Source organism: Nipponia nippon, unplaced genomic scaffold (genome assembly GCF_047370975.1).
Source record: "Nipponia nippon isolate SJK-2023a ecotype South Korea unplaced genomic scaffold, ASM4737097v1 scaffold_5, whole genome shotgun sequence".
Classification (NCBI taxonomy): domain Eukaryota; kingdom Metazoa; phylum Chordata; class Aves; order Pelecaniformes; family Threskiornithidae; genus Nipponia; species Nipponia nippon.
The window spans coordinates 44,088,562-44,108,812 of NW_028262369.1; the positions used below are offsets into that span (position 1 = coordinate 44,088,562).

The following is a 20,251-nucleotide window of genomic DNA, read 5'->3' on the forward strand; positions in this document are numbered from 1 at the left end:
TTGTAAATATTACTGATCAAACTTCAGATCAATAGATGTTTTACATATCAGAGTAAACATATAAACTTCAGTGCCAGCTTAAGCTTTTAATCATTTAATTCATTTGTTGATTCATTCGTCTTTTCTATAATCTGATCTATCAGTCTGGTTCTCCAACATAAAAACCATTATTGCAGCAAATGTCATCATTTTAATTTGTACCCAGTGTCCCAGACGCATCCCATAAAATATTATTTTAATACCTTAAAAGGAGAAGGGGAATTTTTCATGAATTAATTGGACAGTCTTGCACATTAAATATAGTAATAAATGTCTTGCAATGCAGGTGAAATTTAAAATATAAATAAATGTTGTTGACTATAGGAATGTGAAAATCTTGATATTTATGTTTAGTTAGCACACAAGTCTGCTAGAGAAAGAAAACAACTAGAGTCATCTTGGCCCTGACAACCTCCCTCCACTACCGCAAGGCTGAAGGAATCGCACGTCAGTGTGAAAGAGGGTGAGGAAACAAAACCAGCACCTCTCTCAAAAGCGGTTCAGCAGAGTCATCCCAGGGCTGCGGAGACAGTGCCTAGGGTATCGCTCACCTGAAGCCTACCCCTAAGCCTTAATGCTCCCAGCTGAGTCCTCTCTGTAATTAATCCTCCCTAATTCAGATCTCTTACATGGGATGAATCCTTGCCTATCTTATCCCCTTGCACTAGGGAGCCAAGGTAACTTGCTTAGACCAAACGCCTCCTTTTCTGTGCCTGAAGTGCCACGGATGCTGTTCCTACTCTGTTCTCCACCACTTAGACCTTTTTTTGGCAGGAAGGCCAGCTGTATGCCAGAAAGACTTCTGTAAAGACATCTTTAAAAAAAGCTAAAGTATTCACATCATGCAAAACGTTGCAAGTACACAGTAAGCAGCATGATCTGAATTCACATTAGTACTTCAAATATTGAGAGCCGATAAAACAACAACAAAAATAATTCCAGATAAAGCAAGAAGTTCTGTTAACTCTAGCAACTGTTTAAAACTTTTCTCACAAACTTGCTTTTTGCTCACAGTGGAGGCATACACAATGACTACGTGTACGTATATCGCACACCAAAACTTCTGAGGTTAAAATGCTTTTGGATTAATAGGCAAGGGCTTGCCTGAAGGCTGGGCTTTACACTAATCTTTATCATGTGTCTAAAAAGCTAATCAGCAGCGTACCGCCCAAAGGGTCAGCAGGAGTCTCTCCACTCAGAACTGCTCCAGGAGACCCCAGCCACATTTCTCCATCTCTCTTCAGTCCTGGGGACCGTCCTGGGTCTGCGCAACCCCACTGCGGACTGGCTGGGTGCCCAGGGGCTACAGCGGGCAGCGTGGATGTGAAGGAGACAGTAAGGCTGAATGGGCTCACGCTTGCATTTATGAGCTGAGGCAAGACGTGTTCTCTTTAGCACTAAAATACTCCTAGTATTAGAATAATGATTTTTCTCTGTAAAATGGAACAATGTTGAAAATTAATATTGTTGGTAGCTATTTGAATATACACGGAGAGACCTTTCTCTACTATAAAATCTTTTATTTACAGAGTGTTCCGTTAATCATCTAACGGGACTGATTCATCTGTTTTTCACAGCCATGACAAATCCTTCAAATTCAGAATGGTGCATAGCTTTGTTTTTGCAAATAAATAGATGAACTATTGTTTGCGTGAACGTACAGTATAACACAGCTTCATATGGAACGTCAAGATATTATTTTTTTTGGGGGGGAAAAAAGGTTGTTAAAGTAATATTTAAATGTGCACATGGGCATAGGACATTTTAAATGAGACTAAATAGTAGAGCACCTTTTAATTTATTCCCTCCCAAACACCACAATAAATAAGATAGATAGTATTTTGAAAGAGTTTGTACAAGTTTACAGCTAAATTTTCAAACATGAAGAAAAGAATAAAATTGCCAATGAAAGTTCTTTCCAATATCCTGTTATATTGAGTATAAATATGGGTTTATCCAACATACAAATCATTATTTCCTATAAAAAAAGCTGAAGGAAACTTCAGAAATAAATTAACTAACCTCATCTACCAATTTGTGTAGAAAAGCATACCTCCAGTGTTTTGAACTATAAGAATATCTGTATTATTGTTTACTTATTTCTGATACGAATCATAGTTCAGTCTGCTAAAATCTGTTTTGATGTGTAGATCCTATGCTATAACCTAATAAAGCAATTGAACTGACCATACTCTTAGCAAGAGATTCAGCTTTTCAATAAATGAAATGCCCTTTCCTAAAATCCATTACAAGTAAGCTGTTAATTTGTAGCTGTAGAATTCCGCTCTGATGATTACACTATGCTCTTGAAGTTACTGTTTTGCAGTAACACAGCAATGCAACCAATTTCATAGCAAATCCAGTCAAACAATTAATGTTTACATCATTTTAAACTTGAAAACATAATTAGTGATCTTTCTAGTTACCTAAAACAGTTAGTTAGTGCTGCCCTTCGCTGGTTCGCAATGGTATACCACAAATCAAAACTAATGGTTACCTGACAGAAGTGTGGTTCAGCCATATGAAAACTGAGTTTTCCCTACTTCTCTCTCCAGGAGTTCCACACTGCTATCAAATGAACACCCAAAAATGCCTCTTCATAATCCAGGTTCTCAAGTAGTAAGTGCTTTTATATACTTATTTCTCCTTTTCATTGGGAGGGATAAGATAATTTCAAATACTATCTCTGCCCATTGTTCTTGTGTTTTTATCCCATGTCAGAGTGCTACTGTAATTCACTCCTGAATGTTAAATTATGTTTTTCCTCCATGAAAGAAATTCATTAACAATAGAACAAAGAAAATCATCCCTGGAGTGTTTCTATTCAATATTAAAATATTGGGCTGATTAAAATTGGTACTAAGTAATGTCCGTATTTGTGTAGGAATGCATGTGGGATTGGGTAAATAACCGGTAGTTCTCAATACATGCCTTTTGCCCTGCTGAGGGAACAGAATACAGTTGGTTCTGTAAAAAGGCAAACGTAATCAGCATTGTACCCAAACATTAAGCTCCATTTGGGAACTGAATTCAGAGTGGCTGGTTGTTTCAGCTAACTATCCGGCTCAGTATTGGGGCCAGTTCTGTTTAATATCTTTATCAATGATCTGGATGAGAGGATCAAGTGCACCCTCAGTAAGTTTGCAGACGACACCAAGTTGGGTGGGAGTGTTGATGTGCTGGAGGGTAGGAAGGCCTTACAGAGGGACCTGGACAGGCTGAATCAATGGGCCGAGGCCAATTGTATGAGGTTCAACAAGGCTCAGTGCCAGGTCCTGCACTTGGGTCACAACAACCCCATGCAATGCTACAGGCTTGGGGAAGAGTGGCTGGGGAGCTGCCTGGCAGAAAAGGACCTGGGGGTGCTGGTCGACAGCCAGCTGAATATGAGCCAGCAGTGTGCCCAGGTGGCCAAGAGAGCCAATGGCATCCTGGCTTGTATCAGAAAGAGTGAGGCCAGCAGGACCAGGGAAGTGATCGTCCCCCTGGATTCAGCACTGGTGAGGCCGCACCTCGAGTACTGTGTTGTTTTGGGCCCCTCGCTACAAGAAGGACATTGAGGTGCTGGAGAGTGTCCAAAGAAAGGCAAGGAGGCTGGTGAAGGGTCTAGAGCACAAGTCTTATGAGGAACAGCTGAGGAAACTGGGGCTGTTTAGCCTGGAGAAGAGGAGGCTGAGGGGAGACCTTACTGCTCTGTGCAACTACCTGAAAGGAGGTTGTAGCAAGGTGGGGTTCGGTCTCTTCTCTCAAGTAACAAGCAATAGGATGAGAGGGAACGGCCTCAAGCTGCACCAGGCAAGGTTTAGGTTGGATATTAGGAAAAACTTCTTCCCTGAAAGGGTAGTCAGGCCCTGGAAGAGGCTGCCCAGGGAAGTGGTTGAGTCCTCATCCCTGGAGGTATGAGGATGAAAGTGAAAGATGGGTAGCTGTGGTGCTTAGGGACATGGTTTAGTGGTAGAGTTGGCAGCGCTAGGTTAATGCTTAGACTTGATGATCTTAAACGTCTTTTCCAACCTAACCAATTCTATGAGTCTATGATTCTATCAACACATACATACTACGAGCGCTACATGTCTTTAAAAAGCTATTTTTGAAAAGGAAAGATGTTTAGGATAGTATTAACAGCTAGAACATATCTGACAACAGATGATGAATTACTGTTAATTACTGTACGTAATATATGTAGCAAGTCCAACCTTAGATGCATAACTCAGATGAGAGCAGTGTTAGGTTCTGTACGCAAACGTAAGAAGCAGTCCCTGACTCCAAGACCTGACAGGTATATCTGCTAAAAAAACCAAGCACATTAAATACTTTCAAAATATGGAATTAAAAGATGGAACCTCCATTTCAAAAACAGGTTCAATATTTTTGGACAAATAATCTATTCCTTTAGATAATATATTATGCTTACTATTATGTTTGAAAAATGGCTGAAGCTTGCCTTGGTGCTGGCCATTTCCATAGAATATTTCATTCTTAAAAGCCTTTTTGCAAATGCAAAAAAACCCCCTTTGCTGTGCACATTTTTGATCAATTGTACTGACAGCTGTACCCTATGGTCACCCATACAGGCAAGTAGGCTCCCCCAGGACTTGGCTCAGTTACAGCGACGTGAGCCTCCATGAAGCTCTATGCGGCTGTGACTTTCCAGCACAAAGAGTGCCCAAGCAGAAAGTGAACTGAGCGGAAAGAAATTCAGAAAACGGGGAATTTTGAAAACTTTCCTCCAAAGCACCTTGGACAATACCATTCAGGGAGTTTGTCACTGTAAAAGTGGCTGAGTCAGCCCAGCCTGGTTACTCTGAACCCATTCTTATTAGGGCACCCTATTTTAATTTGATTAATAAGTGTTGGTCCATGAATAGCAATTGGACTTCTATGATCTTTGTCTTCTACAGAATGCATAATGATAGCGTGAAAATGCTTCAGATAAATCTCTTTCATCTCCTCTCTTATTTCATGCTGGAATATTAAGGTTTACTTTTTCTGAAAGGTTTGACCAATTTCTGAGGACTCTCATGTCATCCACACTGCTAACCACAACCAATGAACTGAATAGTTAAACCTTCAACAAAGATGAGAGTTATCTAAAGAGAGTATTATCAGTTGGAACAGCATAAATAAAAGCAGAACAAATATAGAAACTAAGTCTTTACAAAACAGACTGATAAAACATCTCATGTTTTGTTACTGCTCTGGTGTTAGCATATCACTACCTTTCCCAAAAAGTCAGCTTAGCCTCCTCTAGAAAGACAGCTATTTCCAGTGCAGTTTAGCAAACCACAGTTACATGTGGCTTCACTGATGATGAGACAAACTACATTCCATCTTGTACCATAGATCGGTGTTAAAATATGACCCAATTTGTTAAGCGGGGTTCATGAGCACAGCTACAGCTTTCGGCGCAGCAGCTGCCGCCGGCTGTGCTAACACAGTAAGGAAGAGCAGTCCCGCCGTAATCGAGAGCAGCCGCACTGCCAGCCGCCAGGTGGGACAGCCATTAAGAGCAATACAACCCAAAGGCTTTGTCGGGAGGTTTCTCAGCTACTGCTGGTTTCTAGCAAATGATGAAACCTAAAAATACTGGGCTCTGAAGGGAGGAATCAATAGGTGAGGGAAGGGTGTACCTAGATCTGCTATGCTGCACCACTCCGGTATCTTGTTCTGCACCGCGTAGAGTCATTCTCTGTCCAACTGCAGGAGTGACTTTGACCCCAAGGAGGTCGTTTCCTTCTTTCCCCTGCAGAGATGAGGACTGATGCTCTCATATCTCATGTTCCCTCCCTTCCATTGCTAGGATTTTCCACATTCCTGTCTGTATTTTGCTTTGGATACAGCTGCAAAGATTTTGACATTAGCCACCTCCTCTTTTACAATAATTATCAACTATTTTTCTTTTGAAAAAAAAATGTGTGAAGTATTTGTTATTTTCAAAGGAAAACACTTGGTTTAATGACATATCTGTTCACAAAACAGATCACCAGTGATTGAAAATAGAATGTATGCTACCACTTTGTGAAAGTCATTCACAGCACAGAAAGACCACTTTGGCAGACACATTTATGTCTATACAAGATTAGATTTTGCATTTATTATGGGCATGTGGCATATTATTAATTATTAACACCAAAAATAAATGTTTATGTTTGCAGAAAAACAAGCTGCTAAATTCTGAAAAAATATTGTCAAGGATTTACACATTGTGTCATGTGTGTTATGTAAATGGAAACAGCAGAGATTCAGTATTTATTATTAGAACAAAACATTTTTCATCCTGCGAGTGGAAATCCAGGCTGTAATTTACGTGCATCCCTGAATCAACAAGTCCAATACTTAAGAATAACCCTTTGTATATCAAATAACTGACTTTGCCTTCTCACTGAGGGCACACCTCGTCGTACTCCTTTGTACTGCATTCCCTGGGGAACTGTATGGGAATTACAAAAACACTTCTCCCAGGAGACCCGAAACGGTTCATTTTTTATCTACCCGAGAAATGAGTAATGGGGTCCCATGCCCTGGCAGTGGGAAACAATCCCAGGCAAATGAAAAACCCTGCTGATGAGGTAGTCTCCCTCCCAGATTTCATACATACCCAATTTCAAGATTTCAGACCAAGATGTCCTGTTCAGAGAAGCTCTCAGCCCTGAAAACATGATTGGGAAAGATCTGCTTACCCTCTAAGGAGAAAAAGTCATTATCAAGCCATATGGAAATGGAGGCAGGAGTAGGATGTCAGACTCGCATATCTCTTTATGTAGTGCGCATCAGTGCAACATCATACTCCCAGCTGGCCGCCCAGATTACGTTACTCGGGGGCTGGACGGCTTTTGCGAGCGCTGCGTGCTTCCACCAGCCTTTTCCATTAAAACTTCCCAGTGCTGCTAGCTGGGTCCGCTCTGGGCAGAGCGCTATGATGGAAGCCCTGGTCTAGACAAGGCACTTGTAGCTGCCAGCATTTTTCTGTTCTGCCATCCATCCTGCCCAGAGAAAACCTCTTGCAAACTGTACTGTGATGGAGGCTTCAGAGCAAGGGGTGACATTTCTTTCAGTAGCCTCCCCATCCCCTGCCCTTGAGCTGTGTTGAAGCTCAAGCAGTGGCTGCCTGGGGATGTCTGTGGTTTTGCTGCTTTGCTGAACAGAGTCAGGATTTGTCCCCCTGCCTGCACGAATGCAGAAGCCTTTTGATTTTGTCATTTATCTCAGTACAGTTTTCCAATCATTCTGCTGGAAATGACGCTGCTGGAGGCACTAAAGGTGCAAGCCCAGACCAACATTCAAATCCTCGCCAACCGATTGACTTTACAGGAGGTTAAACTACTGTGGGCAAAGCAGCAATAAAGTGGACAGACGAGCTCTGCCTCTGAGAGAGTTCGCTGTTTCTTGGCTATTTCTACCCCTGTCTCAGCTCAGCAGGGGGAGGCAGGGGCAAATTAGCACTCCTCCTCCTCTTGCCTTCTGCACCTTTTGCCTGCTGCTTCGCAAAACCTCCTTCACCTAGCGGCAAAAGAGGTCAGAAACGTGTATGCAGTGTGCCGGAGGAGCAGAGCAGCACGTGGAGCAGGCAGCAGCTCTGCAGCACAGAGATGCACAACGGCACCAAGCCGCTCTCCACACAGCGGGACCTTCCCTGCCGCCGCTCAGCCCCGAGCAGCTGCACCCGCTGCCTGCTCCCCGCTGCCCTGTCAGGGCACCGGCCCCGCCATGGGGCAGCAACCGGCCAGATCAGCCTCTTTGTTTTGAGGTCAGGCCTCAGCCACTGCATCATGTCACATCTGCATATTTCACTTCAGGCCTCAGATACCAATACGTTGAAATGCTGGGTTTCAGGCAGGGAAGCTCCCTGTGTCTCAGGCAGGGAAGCTCCCTGTGTCTCTGGACACATTTCCAGGGACACCTGGTACTTCAGGCAAAGCCAGGGACTCTGCTACTGCCCAGTGCAGCGGTCCTCTGCTGCGGGGAAACGCATTAATAAAATAATTCTGCTGTATCATTAGAGGTCAACTCGGACTAGAGCAGATAATAAAAGATTCATAATGGCACATGAGGGGATGCACTAAATATCCAAACCACAGCTTGAAATCATGCAAAGCTTGATTAGGTTTAGGACTTGGTTAAAAACTCGCAGTTTAGCTGTTGTTTCACAGAAAAGTTTGCAATCGGCGATAACCACTTCTGTACCCACAATTTATGCTGCTTCCAGTAGAAATTATGCCTTGTAGCAAGGAGTATCCTAACAAGCATAGGTGCTCCCATGCTCAGGCAAGTAATCAAAAATTAATCCCTTTCCCTGATTCCATTAGGGGCCAATACCAGCTGTTACTGAGAAGACGTAAGAAATACTGCTGGAAGCACTTTCAAGATAATGCATTCCCAGTGTTGTGACTTTCCATCCTTTGGTATTTAACAACTGGCTAAATCTTCCTTTTAGCCAATTTCTGCCTCAGTAAGGCAGGTAGTGGGACCTGCAGTAGTCTGTACATTTTTAAATATTCCATTCAAACTTTGGCTGATCTTATTTTCTGTCTAAATACCAAATCTACTGTAGGAATCCTGCTAAAGTCCAGTCTCAAGGTGACGTGGCAGTGAGTTCCCCAGGCCACTTACAGGTGAACAATCGTTACTCACTACTAAAGGGGCCGTCAGAAATTCAATACAGGCATTCACGCAATATTTTCAGTTTGATTATAAAGGCATCATCCTTTCCACATTTTCCTCCAGCTTCTGACTCTAGCAAGCACAAAAACAACACAGGCAAGTCTCCTCTAGCTGCCGAATTCCATCTGCTTTTCCATCCTTGCAACAGCCTTTGACAAAGAAATCAGATCCCTTCTTTCTGATGAGCTTAAAATTTGGCTGCGAAGTTTGGCCACATTCTGAGACTGGGTTTGATTTTTGGCCATCATTTTTACCCATACGGCACATCTAATCTCAGCCTTGGTGACACTGCACTCGAAACAGCTGCTCCAGCTTTGATACAGAAGAGGCTAATATCATTAGCAGAAGAACTTAATGATGTTTGACATACCAAATGACTTGGTCCTGCCTTTTAATCTTTGTGGCCAGCCAGTTCCGCCAGCCCAGCGATGGTCTCAGTGGACAGGCCAAAGACTCGGCATGGAGGATGGAAAGCTTCTAACGCAGTCCAGTAAGTGATGTTTAGGGCACATTACCCGAGCAGCACAAGGTGCAGAGCAGGTACGTACGGCACGTTCGGCTCGGCTCTCCATCAAGTACACCACTGCTGCTGGCATCATTGTAACGGGAAGAGCTGTGCTCTCCACACGTGGAAAGGAGGCTTCCTCTCCCAATTCAAGTCTAAAGCGAGAGAGCCCTCCCCAAGCACTTCCAAACCATTCACCTTGTAGCACCTGCAAACAGCCAACCCGGACGTGCCCACAGCCAAAGCCACCGTGCCTGGAGCACCTCCGAGGTGAAGGTCCCCAACAGCTGTCACGGGCAGCAGGGCTGGTCCGCCCACAAGTGCTGCCGCAGGGACTTGGCTCAGCGCTTACGGTGTCTTGTACTTCGCTGTACAGCCATCCATCTGTCTTGTAATTAGGGAAACAATCCATTTCTTCCAACCCTCTCCTTTTCAAAAGGATACCCTGATACCCTGCCCCTCTCCTTTTCAAAAGGCCCTATGGAGCCTTGATGCCTGACACGCTTCCAGTTCAAGTGGTAAAAGAAAATTACCCATTTTCATCTTCTATCCTTTTGTACCAGGCTCAGGGACAATTTCCCTGCACCAGGAGACGGCAAACAGACAATAACTGCTTTGGGGGCTGAAAGACCCTGAAGCTGAATTTTCCCACCCCTTTGATCATTCCCAGCTTTCCCATACAAATTGCTTTTCCACATATATGGTACCTGCACTAACACAGCCACAGAGATGCCAGGGAACGAATGGAAAGAGAAGCAACACCACTGCCCACACAGCGAAACAAAAGCTGGGAGGAACTAGAAGGTGTCTTTTTGACTTTGCTGGTTTACCTGCCCATAAGGAGAAGTAAAATGTCCTTCTCAATGGCTCCTGCCAGTTATTTACACAACCTACCAAATTCCACAGCCCAAATGGAGAACAAGTGTCTTACTCCACCAGAAATCCACTGCCTCATTTCAGCCAGTTACATCCTGGCATTGCAAAATGCCAAATCTTGTCAACCGAATGCAACGGCACTGTTGCCTACCTGAACGCATTTAACACCTCTTAACATGCAAGCCACGCAAACAAATGATAAACACAGCTCCTGAGTGTTCACAATACAGCTAGTGTCCGACTGCCCACAGCTGGCACCTGGAGTCGGTCAAATACAGTAACCAGGTAGTTGCCCGGAGTAAGCACAATTCCTACACAGGACTCACTAATCATTATTAATCTTAGATACTGTTTTATAGCCTGGAGAAGTCTGAACGGGAGAACTGCGTATGTCTCTCAGTTAAACGACAGAAGTGGAGCGGGCGCAAGAGGGAACCGCGCAGGCAGAGCGGAACGTGGGGCCGGGGTTTTCGCATCTTTCTGGAGCCCGCCGGGACTGGTACGAGGAGGGCGGTCACAGCAGCACCACAAGAGTGCAAACAAGGCTTCCCTTCTGTTTGGGTGGCACTTCGGTGCTGCGGGCAGAGGAAGGACCAGTGCTCTCCAGGCACAGCCAGCCCCGCCGAGGAGCCCTCCGGCCAGGCGGGCAGGACGCTGCCCTGTCCCCGCGCCCGAGCGCCGGGCTCAGCCCGCCGGGCTGGGGCAGCTACAGCACTTACTGCGATCTCCGCCTGTGCGCTACCGGCCTGAAGCCGTAACAAAAAAGGGAAAATTAGGCTGCTCCAGCGGGAACGGCGCGGCCACCGCCCGGCCGGACCCGGCGCTGCGGGGCTGGGCGGCTCCCGCCCCCGCCGGGGCTGCGGGCGGGAGGGCGGCGGCCCCCCCCGCGGTGCCTCCCCCCCCCCCGGCGGCGGCGGCGGCGGCGGTCCGCTCGGCGGGGGCGGCGGGGCGGGGAGCGCGGCGGCGGCGGCGGGGGGGGCGGGCGCGGCGGCGGCGCTAGGGCCGCGCGTGGCGCGGGCCCGGAGGTGGGGTAGCTGCCGCCGCCCCGCTCGCCGGCAGTCGCGGGGAGGTCGCTCCGAAGTGAGGAGGCGCCGCCGCCGCCCGAAGTTTGGCCGCGCCGCCGGAGACCTCCGCGCCGCGGCCCCGGCCCCGGCCAGGGGCGCGCTCCGCCCGCCGCTCGCCCCGCGCCCCATGCCGCGGCCGCCGGCGCCCCGCGCGGGGACGGCCCCGCCCTGAGCGGCGGTGGCGGGCGCGGAGCCCCGGCGGGCAGCACCCGCGGCGATGATCTGCGCGCCCGCGCACGGCCCGCCGCCCCGCCGGGCGCCGGAGGAGAGCGGCCGCCCGCCCGCCCCCCCCGCCGCCGCCGCGCACCGCCCGCCGCCCGCGCACCGCCAAACTTCGACGCCGACAAGTGCCTAGGGCCGGCGGCGGCCCCCGCCCGCGCCCCGCCGAGCCCCCGCGCCCCGCCGGCAACTTTCCCCGGGAGAAGCGCCCCGCCCGCCCCGCGGCCCCTCATGCCGCCGCCGAGGGAGCCCCACCAGCGCGTCCCGGCGCCGCGGCGGCTCCGCGCCGCCCCGCGGTGAGGCGAGGGCGAGGCCGGTGCCCGAGCCCGAGCCCGCGCGGTGAGTACCGCCCGCCCGCAACCCCGCGCACCCCGGGGCGGGACGGGGCGTGACGGGGGGTGCTGCGCGGCGCGGAGGGGTCTGCGCTGCGCCGGTCTGCGTGCGGCGTCCCCCGCCGCGCCCCCCCCCCGCCGCAGCGCCGGCCGCGGACCGAGGGCGGATCGGCGCGGGCCGCGCGCCCCCTGCCGCCCGCGCGGAGCGGAGCGCGGCGGGGCCGGGGCGGGGCGGGGCAGGGCGGTACCTGCGCGCCGCGGCCGCCTCCGCGGAGCCGGGCCCGGGCCCCGCCGGGCTCTGAAGGGGCGCGGCCGCGGCGCGCAGGCGGAGGGAGAGCCCCGAGGGAGGCGCCCGCCCCTCCGCCGGCTCCCGCCCCGCAGCGCGGATTTTCCCGCGCGGGGGGCGAGCGAGATCCGAAGTCCCGTTCGGCAGAGGGCGGGGGCGGCGGCGGAGGGAACAGCGCCGCTGGCCGAGGAGCAGCGGCCGGGTCGCTGGGGCTCAGCCTGGAAACGGCTCCCTCCCTCGCATCGGGAATTGCGGGCGGCTTTTCTAAGCGTTGACAGACACGCACACAGACCCCCCTAACGAAACCCCACGTGGCGGTGAGCAGCGCGGATCGGCTAAACCCGATAAAACAGATGCCTTTGTACGCTCAAAGTTGGTGCATGTGCATTTTTGGCCTCTGCTGAATGTACTTTTATTGTTCTGCAATCAACTTTTCGATATTCCGGATCTGATATGCTAGGAGCCAGCCTTACTTCTGCGGAGATGTTAGCGGAGACAGTGAGTGAAACAAACGGTGGAGATGCTTTTAAAGAGGGAATAAATCACTGTCTTGCCTAAGGACAATGCGGTTAAGGATGAGGAGCTGTGGCCTGGGCAGCCAGTCGAAGGGAAGAAAACCACAGTAGAACTTTCCCCGGCTTGTTTTTTGGTCTGTGGGGGTTTTGTTTTGGTTTGTTTTTTTTCTTTGGAAAAAAATAAAGGCTGATTTCTGGCATATTTTGGAGCTTTAAAGGATGTTTACCAGGGAGTTTCCAGCAGTTAGCGGCGATATTCTCATGGAGTCGTGGACTTTGCCATCAACCCTCAACCCTGTGACACTGATAAGAAGTGGCACCAACTTTCTAGCTACGTATGTACAATCTGGCAATAGCGCAGAACAAATCTAGGGTCTGGTAGGCTTTCATTTTCATTCAGTTTTGAGGCTAAGAACTTAGAGTTAGAAAGTCAGCAGCTCACACCACGGCTCGAAAGCTTGGTAGCCCTGTACCCTGGATCCACTGCCTGAGGAACATGTGTTACCTTATCGAGAGAGAAAAATAACGACCAAAAAAACTGCAACCGCCCCAAATGCTAACTTAAATTCTGCGAGGGAAAAACTTGCAGAACAGATTGATGCTAGGTACAGGGATATTTAAGGCAAAAAGCCGCAATTATAAAGATTCCAGAGGAAAAACTTAAAGCAGCTACATACGAAGGCTCTAAAATTTAAATAGCTGAAGTGCTTTTACTCCATATGCTGACAGCTGATGATACCCGGCACATAATGGCAGCGGTAGCGTGAGGTGTCACTCAGCAAAGAATGATGTGGGAAAGTCAGAAATATTTTAAGTATAGTGCCGAATCCCCGTTTTGTGGTAGCAGAACGCTGTATTTTATTTTCTTCAGCCAACAGGTATTGACATTTTAAATTCCTCCTGAGGCAAAGAAATCTTTTTCTGCTAAATAGTTAAATAAGCTGGATAAAAATAGAACCTAAACTTTGTTTGGAGCAGCATTTGAGTCCAAAGACACCACAGCAATTGTTTGGAATATACTGTATTTCATGCAAGTATGATAGAAAGTGTGTATTAGATTGTTAAATACAGGGCCCCTTCTCGTTTGCATAGATGAATAATTTTGCATTTATAAAAGAGGTTGGGTTGGGTTTTTTTTTAAATACCGGAGCTTTATATGTGCCAGGTTCTCAAGCTGTCTAGGGTGTAGCAAGGTATAAAACACTTGGGTTTAATTAACTCTAAGTTGCAGGTATGAGAATTAGTTCTGTTTCATAATACACATTATTTCCTACGTTCTAAACTGTCTTTAAATAATTAATAACTGGAGTGGACACAAAGGATCTTTTTACCTGGGCTTGATTAGATACATTCATCTGCTGAAGCTGTTAGGGATACAAACTTAAAGCATGTTTCCTTTGGAAAAAAACTGTTCTGCAGAGGCCAGCGTTGGGAGGTGACAGCCAGCACTCCTTGCCTTGCTTAATGATTTTAGCCAGTTCTCCTTGGGCTGCCGTGCATTATAACAACTGGTTTTGGCTCTCGTTGTTACTCGTGCGTGGTGGCAGCGCACACTTTATCAAATGCACGGTCTGTGTGAGAGGTGATCGCTTGTTATTTTATTACCTCCTTCGCGTACCTGCTGTTTGCCACAGAGGGAGGCCAGGAGCCCACCCGTGCGGTTTGCACCACGACTTCCCAGCAGGGAGCTCGTGCAGGGCGTCCAGCCGACGCGCTTTGTGCAGAGGGAGTTATTTGAGGAAGGGGGTGGATTTTCACAGTGATGGAAGGAGGCAGAGGAGGAGTATTTGCTAACAACCCCTGATGAGATCTGAAGTTCTTCACCAGCACCGGTTCTGCCAAGATGCATTTTAGCTGGTTTGCGAAGGGTGTATCTGCTCAGGCAGCGGAATGAAAACGCTGCGTGAGGTGTGACTTACCCACCTGGAAAGGGATGCGTGTGCTCAGAGCTGCCTCCACAGCTCATTGTAGTCCGGGGGTCAGCTGCACGCCGTTCTTCCCAAACAGCTCTAACATACTCACTGTGGCCTGAATGCCCATCACGTTGCAGACGGAGCAGTGCTCTGGGGGAAAGCAGAGACAGCAGAAGTGGCCTTCAGCACCGTTGCCTCCAGGTGTTCTCCGTGTTGCAGAGGCTATGGCACATGGGAACGTACAAGGCCCAAAAGGCCCCGCAGTTCATACCGCTCTTGCCCCACAAAGGAGATCTCCAGGCGCGGCGTGCTCTGGAGGCTTTGCATACATTAGCTAACGTCCTTCCAGCAGTTCCCCGTTCCCTCGCCCTCAGTCAGTAAGGACGCTGCTCCCTCTTTGCCACCCCCACAGGCCCCCAATGCCCAGGGTGTGCGACTAGCAGAGCACCGCAGGGCGCAGGGGATCGGGGCACCAGACATCAGTTATTCCTGATTTGTTTGATTGCTTTTTTGTAAGGTCAAAAGCACAGGCATTACTGGGGACAAAAACCATCGCTTTTGTTGCCCCCAGCTAGAGGCTTAGCACTATGCGACTAGTACAGCTGTAAACTTCAGAGATGTTATTCTAAATAGGTTTTTTTACAGAATAATTCAAATCCGTATGTCCTTAGCAATAGAGCACTGAAACATAGAATGCACATCGTGAGTGACTCTGCAGGAATAAATATAAGCAAGACAAATCATATAGCTCCGTCAGAAAAACCCCAGCAGTGCTCAGCACATGATCCTTAATGTGCTTTGGTCAATATCTTTCTCTGTATCAATGGAAGCTCATTAAAAGAAGATATTGCAGACTAACTGAGCCATGCCGTATTAGTTCTTGCCAAAGCTTGACATTTTTAATACATTAATAATATGTCTGTAATGTAATGGAAAACTATTAATCAGAACTGGTTATATGCCAGAAATTTAAGCTATAATTGGCTGCTTCTTGTCAGGAATGCCTGTCGTACACTGCTACAGCTGCCTAATGCTCACATGTCTTGCACTCCTCTGCACTTTTTCCTTGTCAGTGCACTAAATTCGATCGATGTTATAGTCTATAATTCCGTGTAACGACCATCATTATGACTCTGGCTTACTTTAATGAGAATTCGTTATATGGGAAGTATTTTAGCACAGTGTGTTAAGGTAGTGGCTTGCTTCACATTATTTTAGTCCTACCCAGTCCTGTTTATTAGTGGATCTGAGTCTCAGCAGTTATAAAAATGTTACGGGTAACTGAAGAGGTAGCAAGGAAAATATTAAAGAAAACAAATCTATTTTTGCCTGAATATACAGGCTTGTAGTCTAAGGATAATTAAACTGAGTAACTTCTTATTTCTACGTAGAAACATGATGTTCACTTACCGTTTATTCCAGCTATAAACAAGCCTTCTCCAATACAGAGTATGTTTTGATTTGTCACAAATTAAAAATTGTTTGCTCCTTTTTTAGCAGAGCAGTTGTTTCCCTTTTGTATAATGACTGCTCTAAGTTATGGGGCTTGGGGCATGTTTTTTTCCCCCTGCAAAATAGTAAAATACATTGGAAAGGACTAGAGGGAAAGAGTATGAGGTGTCTTTAGAAAGACATGGAAAGTGTTCTCTGAATTACTGAATTCCAAGATAATAAGTAAATAATAAGTAAACATTCCCACTGAAAACAAAAAAGAATGTAAGGTCACTAAAAAAAGCAGTGGTACTACATAGTGTGCTTCTTAAAAAGATTTAATTTTAATTTGGTCTTAGATATTTCTGCTTTTGTGTCAAATTCAGATTGGAAGCTTAAATATATCTGAACTAATTGAGAATTGCTATTGCATGAAAATTCAGATATTCTCTGCATATTCTGATAAAATATATGAGAGTTGTATGGTAACACTTGATAAAATGAATATAATGGAAAATTGCATTTACGTCCATACGGCAATTATTGTAAATTACTTTGCTATGGAAACACAATTCAACCATCTGTTGGCATTTCATAGTGTCTGTAGTTTAGCTCAGTTTAAGATGAAGCATTATTTAAATATAGGGAGGCAGTTTGCGAATAGCTTTGAAGATAAGTTTTGAAAGTGCATATTACCAAAGTGACATGCTAAGGAGCTCATCAGGTCACACACCACTTCCCGTGGTTTTGGGGTATAGGAGGGTTCGTGACACTGGGCATAATTTAAAACTGGGAACAAGCAAAGCAGCCTGCAGAAAGTGGTGACTTACGATTGTTTCTTAACATCTGTCTGACGGGTTTGCTTAGATTTTAGCATCCAGACAAAAAGAGTGAGGAGATGCTGCGGCAGCTGGCTGAAGTCCTCCTTCTGCAGAGAGCCCAGCACCCAGGCTCCCTGTTCTCGGCTGGCATGGGCTGATGCCGGGTGCAGGATGAGGGGAATGAGTTGGAGTTTCTAGCCCTGGTTTTCCTTGTCCGTGTTGAGGGAACTTACTCCGTCTTTGCAGTTTCTCTCATACATAATTTGTATTTTTACCTGTTTTTAGCAAATATGTATTTTAAGTCATTGTAATAACATCTTAGGATTTTATACCTGTAATAATATGATTGAGGCGATACAAACCGAGGGAATTTCTAGTTGCTTTCTGAAGAGAGGAAAGAGGTATATCTGCTATGAAATAAACTCTGAGTACACAGGTACCCCCACTCTCAAACCTAGGAAAATAAGACTGCCATAACAGAGGGGGAAAGCATCCTTACAGTAAGCTACAAATGAACTATTATCTTTATCTTTAGTTTATCGTCAGTGTGATCAGTAAATCACAGTTCAAAGAAAAAAAAAAGGACCAAAGCTCTTCCAATGCTAATGAGAAATTTGAAGGAAACAGAAGTGTGCTTGCAATATCTTTGTTACTCTTCCAATAAAAAATAAAATAAAATAAAATAAATTTAAAAAAATCTAATACGTAAGGCTTTTTGAGCTCACTGAGGTTCCTCTTGGCAAGAGACTATCAGCACTTGGTAGCCCTGATACCCATCTCTGTGGCACTTTAATGAGAGCGCCTTCCTGCTGCTGCCCTCTCCCCTGCCTGCACAATCTGGGCAATGGCTGAGTTTGGTAGTTTGCTCTCTGGTTTTGCTAGGGTGAAAATACAGTTTAGGAAGCAGAAACCTGTAACTCACCTAGAACATTATAAATCTGTCTTTGTTAGAGAAGAGTTAAATCTTTCATGTCAAAATACTTTTCACTGTGAATGATTTTGGTAGTTTGTTCATTCTAGCACAGCACCCACGGTAAAGGTTATCCATATTACACCAATTTGCCTGTTACTGCATCAAACCTCCAAAATGTCAACATATCATATATTTGTAATGCATTGATTCTTGGACAATAACTCTAACTCTTATTGTTTCTAAAAGGGTGCTGGTGCCAGAAGAAAAGAATGATTGATGGGAAACAGACACCAGCCTGTAGACACTCATCCTTTTGCTTCGGATACTGATTTATCAGTGCATCTGGGCATCCCCTGTGAGCCCTGAACATGGAGGATCACTCAGGGTTATCGACACTGTAGCTGAAGACTTGCAACTTCACAAATTATTATCTGCTATTGGACATCTTTTACAAGAAGCCCTGACAGATAAGTTATAAGACAAAGGACAAGCGCTGCATTGCTGTGAAAGGCTGTCATCGGGGTCTGGGTGGCTTCTACCAAAGTCTTCAACTTAGTGAAACAATCACCCTGTCCTAATGCTTCATGTTTGAGTTGGAACCTATTTTATAAAATATATACATGTGTATATATATATGTATAATCTATAGACTGCACGTACGCCAGTACTGAGCATCCTTACGAAGGTGGCATAAAAGGATTTAGAAATGTATTTGTCAAGATTCCTGTCACTTCACGCCCTCTGGGTTACCGTATCCTCTGTGATGCAGCACTACCCTTCCGTGTGGGGACACTATGACGTGTGTAAGACTCAAATTTACACAGAAGAAGGAAAAATATGGGATTACATGGCCTGCCAGCCAGAAGCCAGAGACATGATCAAATACGTGAAAGTGACTCTGGATCCCCCAGACATAACGTGTGGAGATCCTCCTGAGACTTTCTGTGCAATGGTAAGGCAAGCTTTTAATCTTGCATAATTACTAGGTATATATTTGTGATAGATGGCTTCAAAATGGAAGCCCTGTAGTGCACATGTAATTATCCAAGAAAATCTGCATCATATTCTGAATGCGAAAGGTTCTGCTGAACAAAATGCTGAGCAGTATATTAAGCTGGGCAATGAGATGTTCTACTTATGGGGACCTAACTTGACTGTCTGAATTCGGTGTCTCTCTAGGTCAACTTTTAATGACTTAAAAGAAAGCAGCATGAAAATCCTAGTGCACTAACCCTTAACTGGGGTGCATTTGCCTGGATCACGAAAGACTTGAGTGAATTGGTTCCAATACAGTCACCTGAAAGCATCATAACGTATAATTCAGCATCATTTCCAAACATGAGACCATTGTTAGGAACTCAGACTGCAGAAGCTTAAAAAGTGGTGGTGGTAGCTGGGCTGGTGGAGTTTTTCTGGCAAGTCCACCCAGCCGCAGGCAGCGTTGCTGGAGCTTTGCTGCCGCACGCAGCAGGTGCGTACCTGCAGGTCCATACCTGCGCATATGGACAGTGCAGCAAGAAACACCTTCAGGTGGGGGCCAGCTCTACCAACTACTGACAGCTTTCTTCTTTAACCGAAACTGTAGGCATTCAAGCCGACTAAAAGAAACCAAAGTCAAGTTCCTTAATTTAGATGCTCCTAAAATTAGAGACTAGTTTTGGAAATGTGGGGCTTGGTAAATGTACAGGTATGAGAAAGCAGGCAGACACTATGCCTTTTACAGCTGTCCTTCTCGTAAGTGTTTGACAGATAGATCATGCTGTAAGAGGTCATTCGAGTTAAAGGAAATCTTCACCTTGTAGATAACTTGTTTCTCCTCACAAACACGGAGAATTCATTTTCTTTGCCACTGCATATTTCTGTTAAATATTGAGTGGAAAATACAGTGTCCCTTGACTAGAAAATGTGAGTTTGAGATGCAAAACATATGTACTTACATTAATAAAGCACTGGAAATGTACATCACATTACCTACGTAATTTAGATTTGAAAACCCAATGAGTTCTGGTAGGTGAGGTTATCATAACTGAGAAAAGTCTACAAGATATTTATTTGCCTGTGTACGCATCATCATTGCTGTGTGACAGCATCCCCACAGGAAGGAAATTTGCTTTTAAATGCCTTATGGTATCATTTTCAACCGCTACTGTTCTGTAAGGAGTTCGGGTCCAACCACACATACATTTAGGGAATTATGTGCATGCATGCAGCTGCTTCCCACGTACATTATGGTAATAGCCACGTGATAAATTGCGGAGCTACGTGAATAAATTACATTCACTGTGAGCCTTTGACTGCACCACTTGCTCTCTGCCCACTAATCCATCTCTACTGACATGGCTTTGACACTGTAAACCTCTGAGCAGCTTCAAGCAGGCACTGTTTAAAAACAAAACAAAAAAAAAAGCAACATGTCCCGCATAATATGGTCTTTTTCTTTTTTCTTTATCTCGAAATGTATTTTCTCCCTCAGAATAGTAATAGCTGTGATTTAGCCCTCAGAGACATTTAGTAACTCGTCATGCAGTTAATAAGAAAAGTTGTCCTTTTAATGCAAAAGAAACTGCCCTGCAAAACTAGTTTCTTCCTTTTAGTGCAGATAAACATTGCAGCAGTTCCTGTCTTAAGTAATTTTTTAAGTTTCTGAATGCCTTGGTTATCAATCCACTCTCTAGT

The 20,251-nt window shown here is 46.1% G+C and overlaps 1 protein-coding gene across 9 annotated transcripts in view; it reads left to right on the forward strand.

Moving 5' to 3' along the window:
* Window positions 1-11,567: 11,567 nt before the first annotated feature.
* NTNG1 (netrin G1) overlaps window positions 11,568-20,251 on the forward strand; it is a 158,074-nt gene continuing 149,390 nt past the window's right edge. For 2 of the 9 annotated variants that reach the window (XM_087733634.1, XM_087733630.1), the window contains exons 1-2: window positions 11,986-12,832; window positions 17,822-18,527. In XM_087733634.1, the coding sequence (XP_087589760.1) occupies window positions 18,282-18,527 (246 nt within the window). In that variant the 5' untranslated portion in view covers window positions 11,986-12,832; window positions 17,822-18,281. Of the gene's footprint in view, window positions 11,704-11,984; window positions 12,833-17,821; window positions 18,528-20,251 lie in introns of those variants that run through there. The other 7 variants (XM_087733637.1, XM_087733636.1, XM_087733632.1 and 4 more) reach the window with 6 other exon arrangements.